The sequence below is a fragment of the Solenopsis invicta genome, chromosome 10 (genome assembly GCF_016802725.1).
Source record: "Solenopsis invicta isolate M01_SB chromosome 10, UNIL_Sinv_3.0, whole genome shotgun sequence".
NCBI lineage: Eukaryota > Metazoa > Arthropoda > Insecta > Hymenoptera > Formicidae > Solenopsis > Solenopsis invicta.
In genome coordinates, this window is record NC_052673.1 from 14,829,192 (window position 1) to 14,845,269 (window position 16,078).

General features: G+C 32.0%; 1 protein-coding gene across 1 annotated transcript in view; it reads left to right on the forward strand.

The window, feature by feature from the left end:
- The window catches only part of LOC105203917 (phospholipid scramblase 2), a 129,500-nt gene extending 118,518 nt beyond the window's left edge, over window positions 1–10,982 (forward strand). Inside the window, exons 4-8 of the mRNA XM_039453970.1 lie at window positions 978–1,073; window positions 2,631–2,842; window positions 4,159–4,311; window positions 9,737–9,889; window positions 10,151–10,982. Coding sequence (XP_039309904.1) covers window positions 978–1,073; window positions 2,631–2,842; window positions 4,159–4,311; window positions 9,737–9,889; window positions 10,151–10,189 — 653 coding nt within the window. The 3' untranslated portion in view covers window positions 10,190–10,982. The remainder of the gene's footprint in view (window positions 1–977; window positions 1,074–2,630; window positions 2,843–4,158; window positions 4,312–9,736; window positions 9,890–10,150) is intronic.
- The last annotated feature ends 5,096 nt before the right edge of the window (window positions 10,983–16,078 follow it).

Here is a 16,078-nt window from a genome sequence, read left to right on the forward strand (position 1 = left end):
GGAACGATCGCTCGTTCACTCTGATACGGTAACATTTGTTAGGCGCTATGCGCCGCTAATTGCCGTCTGGCGGATGTTCGGCCGGACGGTTAGGTTAGGTTCGGATGGTTAGGTGGTCCGAGGGGCGGGGGGGGTCGGAAGGCGGTTCGTTACATAGTACCTGTAATTGTATCTCGGTACATTTTTTCCAAAGTACCTGTATCTGTACCTAGATATTGAAAATAAAGTAACTTACACAACACTGGTTATATGTCCGTTTTTACATAATATTTATGGCATATTACTTTTACATAATATCTATGGAATATCATAAAAATGTTCTACGAATATTATTGCGGTCAAAAATTATTATGAATTATTATGCTTATAATTATTATGCTTATTATAAAATGTTCATAAACTTGATAATTATTACATTTAAAAGTTACAATATTCCCGATAATTTAAAATATTGAAGCAAATAATATTATTTACTTCTTGTATATTATCAGAAATGAACATATAACCACTTTTATTAATATTTCAGAAGTATCATTTAACAGAGCTTATAAAGATATACTTATTTATAATGAAAAAGATTATTGCAAATAATATAATTAATGTATATTTTATGATTTTGTATATTTATCTTCTTGTATATTATCCTTTCCTTAATTTGTTTCCTGGTAGAATTGTATGATTGCATTATATTTCCGTTGATGTATATTATAAATATTTTTTTTAAGAAAATAGATATTACTATTAATTTGAGCTTAACATAAATAAGAATAGCATAAATTAGTAGAACAAATTTTGCACTTAAAAATGTTACATTATATAAGTGTAGTTAAATAAAAGTTTATTGCGAAATAAGTATCAAGTTTAAAATAATAAAAACTGTAATTATTTTTACACCAATGACTTAATGTTATTTAGCGATTAATAAATAATTAACAGCATCGAATTAGCACTGTTTGTTTTTTTTTTAATGCTTACAGGTTGGTCGCAGACAAATATGACATATCCACCCGGCTTGGTACCCCTTATGGGCCGTGATCATCTTTTCATGAAGCAGAAAACTGATTTGTTTCATGGTAAGCATTCAGCTCTACTAAAAGATATAAATATAACACTTCTCTTTTTGAAGTGATGTTTAATGCCAAATAAGAGCTAAACACAAGGTCTTTAGTGTGAATTCGTGTATTCTTCATCAAGAGTCATTTTACATACGTTTTGGTCTCTGGTTCGGACCATCCACTTCTCTTGTACACAACAGTATACGCTTAGATGTATTTCATTCTCCGTAGTCACATCGCGCGCTCTTCGCTGAGCATCGAATCGTGAGTCTTTGTTAATTACGGTTATTTTTGAAGTAAAGTAAGATCTAGTGTTTTTCAAAATTTAAATTATTACAGTAAGGTCGTTTATTATGTTATGTTAAGACGTTGAAAGAAGATGTACACTGCGTTTTTGCACAATCTGTATTTATTCGACTTGTAAATCTGTACTGAAGAAGATCGTCATTAAAGGTCAAAACGTTTGCTTGACATTGGATTTATGCTGTGATTTATTTATTTACGTCTGACATCCTGCGTGGCTCTTATTTCCTAATTTTAATTTATCTATAAAAGCTTTAACCTTTGTTTTATTTTGTTTATTCAGAATATGTTTTGAATAAATTTGATGCTTATGATGATTTTATGATAGAGTACCGAGTACCGAATATATAAATTTACGAAATATGTTACAGTATGTATTTTTCTGCGTGTACCGAGAATTATTTTAAGGGGGAAACCTCATGTAAACAGCCGTTTTTTCTCGATTTTCTTTTAAAAAAAATGACAAAATTTATTGAACGTAGACAAAGTATACGATAATATTTACTATTTAAACTAATTTAAAAAAATTTTTTGGTGTTGAAAAATTTCAAAACGGCGGCACAACAGCTGCTTGAAGTTGATTTTTTAAATTTGCGTCGGGACACGCCAAGATCACAAAATTAATGTGAAACAACAATTTCAAGAAAATTTTGTTAGTTTATGCAAAACGCACAACATATACCTACATAATTAATAAAATTCATAAAATTGCAAAAACGGCGACATAAACAAAAACAACCACTTTAAACAGTTGTTAATAATTATTGTATAAAGCAAAATATATTATTGATCGGATAGGTATATGTTGGGACCAGAGAGTTGAAAAATAAACATGTAAAATTTGAAAATGATCGGTCAAGTAGTTTTCGAGTTACATGTCCCGGCGCAAAATTTAGCGTTTTGAGAGAAAGATGTTTAAAGTTGTACCTATATCTACGCGCTCCCCGGCCGCTGAGGCCAACTCACTTTTTTTTTTAAATAACACAAAAGAAAGTCTCTTTTTTTTTTGAGATAATTTCCTTACAATTTCAGCAAAAAACTGATTTTACATAAGGTTCCTTCTTTCTGTAAAGTATTATTTGTCAATAAAAATATGAGTATATTTTATAAGACTTTTATTAAAAACAGCTATTAGTAAAAATAATTTACTTTTAGTTAAAAGAAGAAAATTAAAAATTGAGTAATCGCTTCTTTTACCATGAGAATGATATTACTTTACTATATTCAACATTATTTTTATATTTTACTTTAATTTTACGTTATTTTATTTAGTTTCTACTGGAAAGAGAAATAAGAACAAATACGTCATTACGGATAACAAGGGCAAGTTGGTGTATTACATCGCCGAGGAATCAGAAACAGTTCCGCGATTGTTCAGGGAACACCGTTGTTGCTGTGAATTCTACTTGTACGACAAAAATCAGAAAGACGTTCTTCGTATGAGTCGACACTTTAGATCTACCGGTTGTTTTACCTATGAGCAGGTAGTTTTATTATTAAAGTTCCCTTAGTTTAATCGTTGTAGTTGCATGTAATATCTTAATAACACTATACAGGGTGATTCAGAATTGACTCATGTGTCCCTATAAAGATGTGGATAAATTCTGAGACGATTTTTTCTATACGAAAAATTTGTCCGACACTTACTTTTTGAATTATAAGAAGATAAAGTTAACAAATTACGGGCCGTGTAGACATGATAGACAGTGGCGGCGCAACTCACCGTCCGACGCGGGCGCTTACGCGGGGCACCCTTGCGATCAACTGTCTGACAATAAGAATTATTCTATCGCATAAAAACATAAAACACATACGCATACACGCGCGCGCGCATACGCACACGCACGCACACGCTCACGCACACATGCACGCACGCACGCAAAAATATAAAATTTTATGTGTAACATCGTTCCACACATGTAATGTTTGAAAAGAATGAGAGCGAGTACTCGTCTCGAGGTTACAACAAGCAGCGATTTTCCTAAAAATTTCACTGAAGTGTGAGCTGGTGAATTGGCCGCAGTGGCGCCTAGATGTAAAGCCTGTGGCCGCACTTGACTCACGAGAAGATCCCCCGCGGCGTGGCCGCCTAGCGGTGGCGCAAGCACTTATTTGTTCGCGTGGGGCCTTACACACACGGCGGGATCGTCTAGCGGTGATGCAGGCGCTCGCTTATATGCCATCAGTTTGCCATTATGTTGTCGGCACGATACTGTATATGAAATGCAAGATTATTGCATGTCGTCATCTTGCTATCAACATGACGTTATTGAAATTTCATAAACTATTGATAGCTATTTGTTTTTACGTTGCTAACTCAGGACTTCGGTATCACCAAATTGACGGTAATTTCACAACAACTCGCAAAGTGCATTAGTTTACTTAACATGCGAAATCACGCTTGGTTATCAGGGTTCAAGAATATGATTTTATTGTTGGCGCGCTGTATGAAGAAATAACTTTGTACTTGTTTAATTTGGCAATTACTAATCATGGGCAGAGTTCTATAAAGCGCATGTTGGTCATCGAATGTTAAACGAGCATAAAATGACGCATCATACATTTTATCAAACATAGATTCTGCCAGCTAAAGTAACGATGAAGTAACGATTGAATTCGTTACCGTTATTGGGAAAATGTAACGACGTTACCGTTACCGTTACCGTTACAGACATAAAAAGTAACGCTTGTTACCGTAAAAAAGTAACGAAAACGGTAACGGCGTTACAAGTAACACATTACTTCCCAATCCTGATTATAATCAGTTTTTTATTAGCAGATGACTAAAATTTTTTTGCAGGAACTGAAAGTATATTCCGGAAATACTCCATTGGGCAGCGTTACTAAAGAGTGGACTTATTTGCAACCTCAGTTCTGTGTTCGCGACGCACTCGGCAAGCCAGTATTGATGATGAAAGGGTCATTTTTGAATTGTGATAACGCATTCTTTAAGGTATTGTAATATTCTACAAATCCTACTTAACTTACGCTACTTATAATATTTTATTATCAATATTATTACTTATTATATTCAGGTTTCTTATTAAATTGTTTATGAAGCTAACTTTAAAAGCATTTAAAAGATTATTGAAACTAAGGTTTAGGACTTAAAAATAAATAATGCATATTATAGGACTTGGTTAGGTGGCGTGATGGTGTATGGATGTGGATGGAGATAGAGTGAGGCTGAGTATGAGTGTTTGTAGTATATTAGGAAGTATTAGAAAGTAAAGAGGTACGAACTAGAGAGATAAGAAGGTAGAGAAAACGGGTAATTGGAGGCGGATGTAGGGGAAAAGGAATTGAGGAGATATTGTAAGACATAAGTGGAAGGAACAGGAATAGGTTAGGGCGGACAATGAGGCGGGAGAATCCGGGAAGGTTGGTAAGGTAGGAATTAAACATGGAAGGTAAAGAAAGCGAAAAGGGCAAAGCGGGCAAAGAGAAAGAGTGTTAGGAGAATAGGTTAGAGGAATAAAATGATAGAAATAAAGGCAGGAACAGTTATAGGAAAGAAAAGGCGATAGGTAATGCAAGAAATCAGGCAGAACGATTTATGGAGAATGAGTGACATATTCTCCGTCAGCAAAACGTGAACAAACAGATTATTTGGAGAGTCTATCAATTTCTGTTGCTAGAAAGGCAACAGATTTCATACTGACTCTGCAATATCTGCGGTGTCAACAAACTGCTGTCAGAAATAGGACAGAAACTGTTAGCATTTAATTCCAGCAGAAATCGAGCAAATAGTGTTGATAGGACTGTTGTCAGATTGGCCGCAGAAATGAAGCATAACCTGCGCAACACAATCTGACGGTTAGGTTAGACTGACGGTAGACTGGCAAAAATCGAGCACCGCCCCAGACAAAATGCTTGCATAGTGATATCATGATGCGCGCATGCCGTGCGGATTATCCGCACGGCGTGCGCGCATATTACTACACAAATGCGTCCTCATATGAGATTCATATTGCTCGTACATGTGTAATTTCACACCTACGAGTCATATGAGTCTCAATTGAGAGCGTATCTCTGATCAGCACGTGAGACTTATATTGCTCGCACGCATGCGACTTTATGCATGCGAGTCATATGAGTCTCAATTGAGGATGCATCTCTGATCCACATGTGAGACACATATTATTCTTACGCGTGCGACTTCATGCGTGCGAGTCATATGAGTTTCAATTGAAAATTGAAACTCATATTTATTTTGATTTTTAATCTGCACGTGAGATTCGTATGACTCACACACGTGAGGTTGCATGCATGCGAGCAATATGAACCTCATATGAGAATGTATATGTAAAAAATAAAAAATAATAAAATAACAATAAATAATAAAAAATCATATAATTGCATATATTATATATTATATTTTTTATTTTTATTATTATTTACATATGTATATGCATATGTTTAGATTTCTTACATTTTTTGTGTATGCAATAACAACGTTCGTGGAGCTTATCCATAATCCTTATACATAAATATTTAGGATTTCATATAACACAGATTATATTCTCCAGTTTGTTGTCGTATAGAATTTTGTATTAAAACAGAAACAGACTCATTTGACAAGAAACCAACAGAAACAGACTCACTTGACAAACTCAATAAATTTTGGAAATGATATCAAACGCAACATTCGCAACTCGACTCAATTAGAGATACCTATGGCGCAATTTATACAAAATCGATACGCGATTAATGAAATAGATAAAATTTACTATTTCTGCAAAATTTTGCGTGTTGCAGAGATACTTGCTTACATATTTGCATGCGTATATAATATTCTGCTTTGTCGCACGAATATAATTAACCATAAACTCGTTTTTTTCTTATATGTATCATTGATAGACTTAATTTTTTTATTATCCGTTTGGACGTGCACCGTTTCGTTTGCAAACAGTATTTTTCTACTGCTGTAATAACGAGTCAAGTCATATGTCATTATGGTCAACTTGCTCATGTCAATTTTATAAATGACACAATAATTAAAATATTTACAACTTTTAAAAGATTCCCTTTAACTCTAGATTATGCACTAAATCACATGTATTCTTTTAAATGCACACATTTTCTAACGTGTTAATCGCGCTAATATGTTCCTTAATATTAAATGTAAATTATAACAAACAATTATATGTAGATTTAGAATACCAACTGTTACAAAGGAACTGTGAGTTGTAAAAATTTAATTTTTAATTTTGATTGTTTGATGTTTCACGTCCATCATTGTCTTCTTCGCTGCTTTTTTTCCGTTGCTGGCTTTATTTTTATTTTTATATTTTCGACATTTACGTGCTGTTTTACTACCCTTAAAATTTCTTGGACCTCTGCTTTAAATACAGTTTTGTTTAATGGTCCCTCAAAAAGGGGGCAGCTCTGTGCTGTATCTGAAGAAAGAAAAATATACGTTATATATATTATGGTCATGTTAACAAGTGCAGATAAAGACATTATTGCAAGATTAATTCACGGTGTTTTAAGGGAGAACATCACAGTGACGGGTTAAAAAATATTGACTTTGGCGTTCAATTATATATGTTATTAATAACTTACATTGAACGTTTAATATAATATGAATGAAAAGTTTTTACGTTTTATACAATATTTAAAAAAAAAAATTAAAAAATATTTGTTTATCACAAAGATATAAAACATTAATGAAAGCCTATTTTGTGACGTGCATGGTTGATATCACAATTTCTCAAATGCCATTGAATCGATCGCTTTCAATTTTTAACAGTATATTTAAAAATAATGTAACTATCGCTGGATTGTCGCTTATTTTTAAAATATTATATATGTTTCAATAGAATATAGCAGCTATCTAAAATTGGTTAGTTACGATTTTCAGAAAACTTTAATTGTTTTTAAGTGTTAAAATAACAACTATGATTGAACGATAAATGATACATTTTTAAATATAGAGAAGAAGAAGGTAATATGATACACATTTTTATTTTATTGTATAACTTTGTTTATAATTAATTTTCTATTGAAACTTGAACGATTATACATTCGTCAAAGTATTGTTTGACAGATTCTAGACTCAAAGTAATGAAATATTTATTATTTAGGACGGGATTTATAAAAATCTAATGCACTGCATAATCAGTAAAAGAAAAAAAGTGGTTCTATCATGATTATCTATAAAAATAATTTTAAAAAATTAGTTTAGTTAAAAAAAATACAATATTTTGTTACAAAATTATACATATTTTGAATTTTTTATTGTTTAGAATTTTCCTGATTTAAAATTTTCCTGCGTTCAGAAACTTTAGAAATACTATTAGAAATTTTATTATAAATTTTATAATTTAGCTATATAAAAAAAAATTTTAAACAATTTTTAATATTTTAAATAAAATAATTATAAATTAAATATATACACATATTATACTTACCAAAATCGTACACGTCTATACACGCCGTATCTGGCGTAATCTTAAAATCAAACTGGCCAAAACTGCTGTACAGCAAAAGAACAGCACAAAGCACTTTAATTTGTTCTTTCACGTCAAGCTTTGAACTCGATCTATGTAAATGTATAATTCACAGACGCCTAATCAATATTTATAAAGTCTGCGTAGCAACGCGCTTCGCGATTGTTTATGAGCGGCGTCACGGCGCGTCGTCAATGCAATTGCAAATAACTTTTTTTTTACCAAAATTATAAATTATTTAATTTTAACGAATTTCAATTCTGTGTTATAGTCAAATAAGATAACTCTGGTTTTAATTATCATATGCAGTAATGAGTAAAAAACCTGAAAATACATAGCTGAAAATGCTATTTTCTATATTACAGTTATAAAAAAAGTATTTTTTGTAATTTTTATTTATTATAAACAATAAAAATGTTAAATAATATATGCGCATGTCTCCATCACGTCGTGCGGGTAACGTGATGATAGCACAATATGCGCACGGCGTGATACTCACGGTGTGATTGCATAATGCGATTCATTGTGCTTGCACGCATGCTCCCACCGGGAGGGTTCCGATAGCGCACATCCCGATAGCCCACCAACCAATCATCTTGACTTATCTAACCCAACCTACGGAAAATCTCTAAGCATCTGCCATTGTGAGTGGTTTGTGTGCTATCGGGATGTGCTCTATCGGGACCCACTGGCTCCCATCACGTCATGCGAGTAACGTAATCTAACCAATTATGTTCATCCGCTCTGTGAACAAGACTATATTCCGAAACTCATCGAAAAAAAAGTGTTGCAACCTTTCAGCTCGTGACTGTACGCACACCGACGGAATCGGCATCCCTCCGCGCGCGACACGCGGTTTCTACACATATACGCGAAGCGCCCACATACATACGTACTAGTCTTACCTTTCCATGCTACTAGTGTGGCTGCTAAAAGTCGAAAATGCATTGCTGACACTGGGCCATTTTGAATTTTCACTATTTTTATGAAACACAACGACAGATGATACATTCATAATAAGAGTAAAAAGGTAGGTTAGGCGATGCATGCGCAAGTACGCTTCGCTTCAATTGGTCGCTTAGGTACTGGCGTTTATGCGCACTTTTTTCACTCAATAATAATGAACATCATTATCAACTAAATGCTGAAAACTTGTCAGCAATTATTATTATAGTAGAGTTGCTATTCGGTTGCCGACATGTTGCTCATGAATAAAAGTAATACTTGCATGTTTCTGTTAACTTTGTATTACCATTTGGTTGCTGACACGTTGCTCACAACTCATGAATGATAATCATTGTTTACATGTTGCTATCAGATTGCTATAAACATTGTTTGCAACAATTGTTCTACCGTTGTTCGACAATAAAACTCAGTATATTGATACTGAATTAACAAAAACATTTTTTTTTTCATTAAATTAAAGGCATAATAGCAATTGACGAGTAACTTAATTTCTGCAATTATTTGATTTAGATTGAGTATTCACGTTTGGCTATCTGGGTAGGTATAGATCTAGGCATGGGTGCGGTGTGATGCGGGTGTTCGTTCGGGTGGACGGACTTGCTGTATATGATACGGTGTTTGCCTGGGCGGACTGTCGCGCCGTGCTGTATCAAGGATAAGCAAAAGAATAAGTATAGGGTGGTATAGTTAGTACCGCGAGCGCGAGGAAAAGAGAAAGAAATGCGTAAAGAGTAGGAACAGAGACAGGCTAATTTGGAACGAGGTATGGATGGATGGATGCGTGAGTAAAGGATAAAGATTGTAAACCAAGTCCCTTCATGGCTTTTTTGTAAGCTGAAGTAAATAAATATCTATCTATTTAATAAATATTATAAATTTAACGATTATTTGGCGATAAATTGCGATTTTTTATTGCACAAAGTGTACGATTTTTTTGAGAATTAATAATCAAATTTGCAGGTCATGTCTATGGATGAGAAGCATCACGTTGGGGCGATTCAGAAGAAACCTGGTGGCTTTCGAGAGATATTTTCTGATATATTCTGCATTAACTTTCCACTCGATCTTGACGCGAAGATTAAAGCCGTACTGTTGGGGGGGGCTGTTCTGATAGTAAGTATCGTGAAAATACAATCATTGATTTAAGAAACGAGGTATAAAAAAGAAAAGGCAAAAGAAGAAAATAATAATATTGCAGTTTTATTTCTACGTGTAGTATTAATGTCAGCATAGTGGATTGATTTTGGTTTTGGTTAGGAAATTAAAGTCAAATCGCAAAGAGAAGAAGTTTTCTAACAAGAATCAAATTTCTATTATGAATATACTTTAACTTTAAATACACAATACGTTGACTTATATCTTTTAATATTTCAGGACTTTACGTATGTGGAGTCGAGTGAAGACGAGTACTGAAGCGGCTTGTATCATTATTAAAGATATATTTTATAACGCATCAAATGCGTTGCAAAGTTTTTAATTATGTAGTACAATGTTAATTAAAATGAGCGACATGTACACGTATTCAAGATAAAATCATATAGTCATGAAAACTGTAAGATTATAACTATAACTATATATTAGTCAATTACTCTTTTAATGACAAATAATGCTTATTATTTTTATATATAATTAAACTGTATTTAAATATATTTTTACTAAGTTTATATATTCGCACAAGCATAATCAAACTTTTGCACAGAATTCGATCTCGAAAAAAAGCTCTCTTTTATAAACTTAGTGCAAGTATGTTACACAGTGCCTATGTATAGTTATAGCATTATTCATTGATTTGCGATGCTTTTGTCTTGCTTTTTTTTAAAGTCTTTTGACTATCATACAATATAACAATGAACAATATTAATTATTCTTTTCATATATACACTTATATGAATACACAAATGAATGACAATTGTTACTTCAGACCAGCCTATATTTGTTTGCTATGTGTAAATTGTATAAATAATTTTGAAATTTTATAAACATAATCTTTGTATGGATAATTTGTGATATAAACATACATATAAACAGCATTTTTATACATGTAAACAGCATGTAAACAAACATTTAAATTGTATACGGTAACATACAATTTTTGCAGCATTGTAATCTCAAATTTGAAATATTTTATTACTTTGGCAAGAAAAGCTCGCGTACTTGTATAAGCTTAAAAAAATATTTATTCAATAAAACTGAATTACGTTTTTTATTTTTCTTGTTTGTATATTTTTTGATACTGAAATAAGATCCTTGGCGTAAGTACCAACACAGCACAGAATGTCTTTGGAATATCGCTAGAATATTACATTTGAAATTTGAAATATTTTGATGAATATCTCAGAGACATTCTGACGATGTCAGCTGAATGTCTCATGCCTGCCGCAGATTTACTTTAGAATACTATAGAAAAAATATCTATAGTTCTGAATGTATTTTTTGAAACAGGCGTTACATATATGGAATGGGGTTCTCCTTATACTACTTTTATAATTTTTAATAAGGTAATAAACATACGTATGACAGCAACATGATGGCAAATGTTGCCATCGGTTTGTTTAACAGCATATTAACGGCATATTGTAAAAATGTAAAATTTTATGTGGAACACCGTTTCACACACACGTCACATTTAAAAAAAGATAAGAGCGAGTATTCGTCTCGAGGTTACAACGAGGAGCTCCTAATTAAGATTCTCATTAAAGTGTGAGCTAGTGAGTCAGTCGCTGTGGCGCCTAGATATAACGCCTGTGGCCACATTCGACTCACGAGAAGATCCCCCGCGGCGTGGCCGCTTAGCGGTGGCACATGAAACATTCGGAAAGATTTGAATCATGGTTAGATAAGGGTGGTCGCTGACAGGCCGCGCAACTACGCGCACGAAACGTCTCCAGAATATTAAGAGAATATTACGAATGTAATATTTAATATAGAATGTCTCTAAAATATTTAATTCGCAACATTCTGAAACACTTCGAATAAAATGTTGCCAAACTATTCTATATAAAACGTTTGGAAAGATTTAAAGCAAAATGTCTCGAGAATATTAAGAGAATATTGCGAATATAATATTTAAAGTAGAATATCTCTGAAATATTTAATTTGCAACATTCTAAAACAATTTAAATAGAATATCGCCAGACTATTTTGTATGAAACGTTCGGAAAAATTTAAAGCGAAATGTCTCCAGAATATTAAGAAAATATTGCGAATGTAATATTTAAAATAAAATGTCTCTAAAATATTTAATTTGCGACATTCTGAAACATTTCAAATAGAATATCGCCAGACTATTTTATATGAAATGTTCGAAAAGATTTAAAGCGAAATGTCTCCAAAATATTAAGAGAATATTGCAAATCCTATATAAGAAAGGAGATGAAAATGCGTGAAGTGCGTTTGCGGTCGCATTTATCGCAGTTTATTGTTGACCGCTTTCCGCGATGCCGATTGGCTGTGGTTGGTTGGCGTGGTCAAGGGAGTCGAGATTGTGGCGTGAGTTTCGCCAATGATGATGCTAATGACGTTTCGCGTTTTGACGTGCGGCGGGGTTAAGTGGTGTGTGCACGCGCGCGAGGTTAGTGCATGGTGGAAGTATTACATGGTGTGTGCAAAATCCGCAAACCACGCCCCTTTTTCGCTTCGGATACCGCTCAGACCCCAGGTGTACCAACTTCGAAAAATTAAATGTTTGATAATATCAGGTTACTACAACTGTTATGATTGCATCTTTGTCCCACTCTGCTATATGTTCGTTGTGTCCTTTTCTCTGAAAGAATTGCAGTTTGTACCGTTTGTAGGACGCGTGATTTCGAAAGACGTACGTAATTCGAGAGATTTTATGTGAAATTTAGTGAAGATGGTGCGTCGGTGCATTGTAAAATAAATAAGAAGCAATACTTAAAAAATGATGAAAGGAGAAAAAATAAAAAAATGAAAAAATTATTTCCGCAACAAAAACATAATTTTTGCAACAAAAAATAAACATAGACCAACTTTTGGTGACTTAGTCAATGATTTGCGAAAATTTTTAAAGAAAGACTGATCCTGCTTCCTTTAGAGTGTTATTATCTCAACAAGACTGCATCGACTTTCGTGGTAGATGAGCAACCTATACAAGTCAAACTTCCACAAAAATTAATCAAAGTTTGTAAAATATCAATTTTACATTTACTCGCGGCATTTTGTGCAGATCGAGTAAAACGATCGCGGCTTTTCAAGCGGAACGATCTTAAGAATTTTATACATTACTCGCGGCATTTTATGCGGATTGAGTAAAAAAATCGCGACTTTTCAAACGGAGCGATCTAGGAAAAGCACTATATATAGTGCAGTTCGCGGCCTTATGGCGGATCGAACTAATTTGGTAGATAATTAACTGAGAATTCTTTAAAATTAAATTTTTGTATTTGTTTTTTCTTTTTATATATTGAAAGAGACCTTCAAAGAGTCATTTTATTGCATTTTATGTAATTTTATTTGAAGCCTTTCCAGTTTAATTTATGTTAATATATGAACAAACTTCTTCAATTATTGTAAAATATTAAAAAATATTACTTACATGCAAATCACACTCTTCCTTCTGTTCGAGGCTCTCGTACGATATTCACGTATGCGATAAAAAAAGACCGAGAGAATACAACATGATGTGCGTGCAACGAAGACAACTATATTCAGTTGTAACAACTTTGTGGAGTTAAATAAGATTGGTACACCTGGGGTCTGAACGGTCAGAAAACAAGCGAGAGGGCAAAGAATTAGAGAGAGATGCTTGCAAACTGCACACACCATGTTACTTCCACCATGGGTTAGTGGCGAGAAGAAATGTGCACGTTCTTCCGGTATACAAATTGTTGTTGTGTTAATGATATTATAACCATAAACATAAACGTTTAATAAGACTTATCTAAAATAATCGTGAAGTCGTCCAAACGGAAAAGAAAAGTCCTCATCGATGCAGGAAACGGAACCAACACATTATTATTACACCATTAACCTCGTGATGCATGTAACAGTTATGTCTATTAACTGTCAAAACGTAATCTCCGCGATGACAGCAGCTCGCGAAGTAAGCACATCGAGAGAACCAATCAGCATTACGGAAAAGCGTCAACAATAAACTTCGAGAGACTGCGACTATCGATTTAATATGGATTTTTTCAGATAGGATACTTTGTGTTATATTTCATTTTCAGCAATTTTGTTTAATATTTCTATAATACTGCTATTAAAATGTTATTAAAAGAAGAGTAATGAAATAATGTAAAAAGGAAGGAAAAAAGGAGATTGAATCAAAGGAGTGTAAAATAGTAATAAAAAAGAAACGATAAAAAAATTAAAGAAAGAGAAGGTAAAGATTTAAGAAATTAAGAATGTAATTGAATACGCTTTGGAAGTTCTTTTTAATAACAGATGAATATTATATTTTGCGATTTTCTGTTACTAAAATGAAATGTTCTTTAACCCTTTCTAGACTTTAGGTACACATGTGTACCATCAGTTGTAAAAACCGTCTTAAAAGGGTTAATAGAACATTATCTTTTTTAGTAAAGAGCTTAAAAAATGTGCGATGAAGATAAAGAGAAGAAGAGGAATGAATACTTTTGTTTAATATTATTATAATATTGCTATTAAAAGAAGAGTAATGAAATAATGTAAAAAGAAAGGAAGAAAGGAGGTTGAATCGAAGAAGTGTAAAATGATAATAAAATAGAAAGGACAAAAGAATTAAAGAAGGCGGAGAAGATAAAGATTTAAAAAATTAAGAATGTAATTGAACACGCGTTTTAGGTTCTTTTTTTAAATAACAGGTGAATATTATATTTTGCGATTTTCTGTTATTAAAATGAAATTTTTTTAAACAGGACATTCTCTTTTAGTAAAGAGTTTAAAAAATGTGCGACAAAGGTAAAGAAAAGAAAAGAAATGTTATTAAAATGTTATAATATTATTATAATATTATAAATAATATTATTATAATATTGTTATTACAATGCTATTAAAAGAAAAGTAATGAAATAATATAAAAAAGGAAAGAAGGAAGAAAGTTGAATCAAAGGAGTGTAAAATGGTAATAAAATAGGAAGGACAAAAAAATTAAAGAAGGCGGAAAAGATAAAGATTTAAGAAATTAAGAATGTAATTGAACACGCGTTTTAAGGTTTTTTTAATAACGGGTGAATATCATATATTTGTGATTTTCTGTTATTAAAATAAAATTTTCTTTAAGGATGTTCTGGCTATACAATCCTGGCTTTATAAAATATTACTACAAATATTTTTTTTATTTGTTACAAATATTTACATTAATATTTTTGTAAATATTCTTCATTGACCATAAATATTATAGAAAATATTTAATAGATATTTTAACAATATTTTGGATAAATATTTTTATAATTTTTTCCGTCATATATATAAAATATGTATAAAATACTTCTATAATATTTCTAAAAAAAATTATGTAAAATATTTATTAATATTTATAATAAATATTGTGTGCTATCTGGGTATAACATACATATTTCATTGAAATATATTAAAATACATAAATATATAATTTTAATCAATTATGATGTTAACACAATTTCCTTATATTTGGAGGAAATATTATAATAAAGAATTGTTGAAAACTATTTATAACAAGTTATTGGAAATTTTATACTAATAAGTTCCGTACACTATTGTCCTTCAATTCCTAAGAAATAGTTTCTTTCCTATTGCCTTTAGATAGTCTTATTCAAAGAGATTAGTGTCTGCGATATAACAACGAAACTGCAACCGAAGGAAAACTTGTAATTAGCAAGTATTTCTTCTTTTGTGCAAAGAATGCATTGCTATCTGGGTAACTTAAGACGAACACCATATGTACTCGTATCATGTATAGGATTAATAACTTAAATAATGTTAGTTAACGTGATATTTGGCACTACAAATAAATATATTTGTATATTTTGCCATTTTTGCAATCGTCAACAAAAAACTTTTGAACGTGAATTTTATCTGAAATCAACGGTAAGAAATAAAAAAACTAGACGCATATTGATAATATTTAATGCAATTTAATGTATATCAGATATCAAATGGAACTTAAAAATCCATAAGATATTTAAATAAATACCATTAACATAATATTTGCTCTTCTATCACTTTATACAAGTCAAAGTAGAAAGTGGTCATATAGTATGGTTAGCTCATTCGAAAATTTGACATTTACTAAAATTTTGCGTCGTTTTATCATTGATATCTTAACAACAAGTTAGTAAATTAATATAAACTTTTTTAGAAATATTGCTCAATATTTTATTT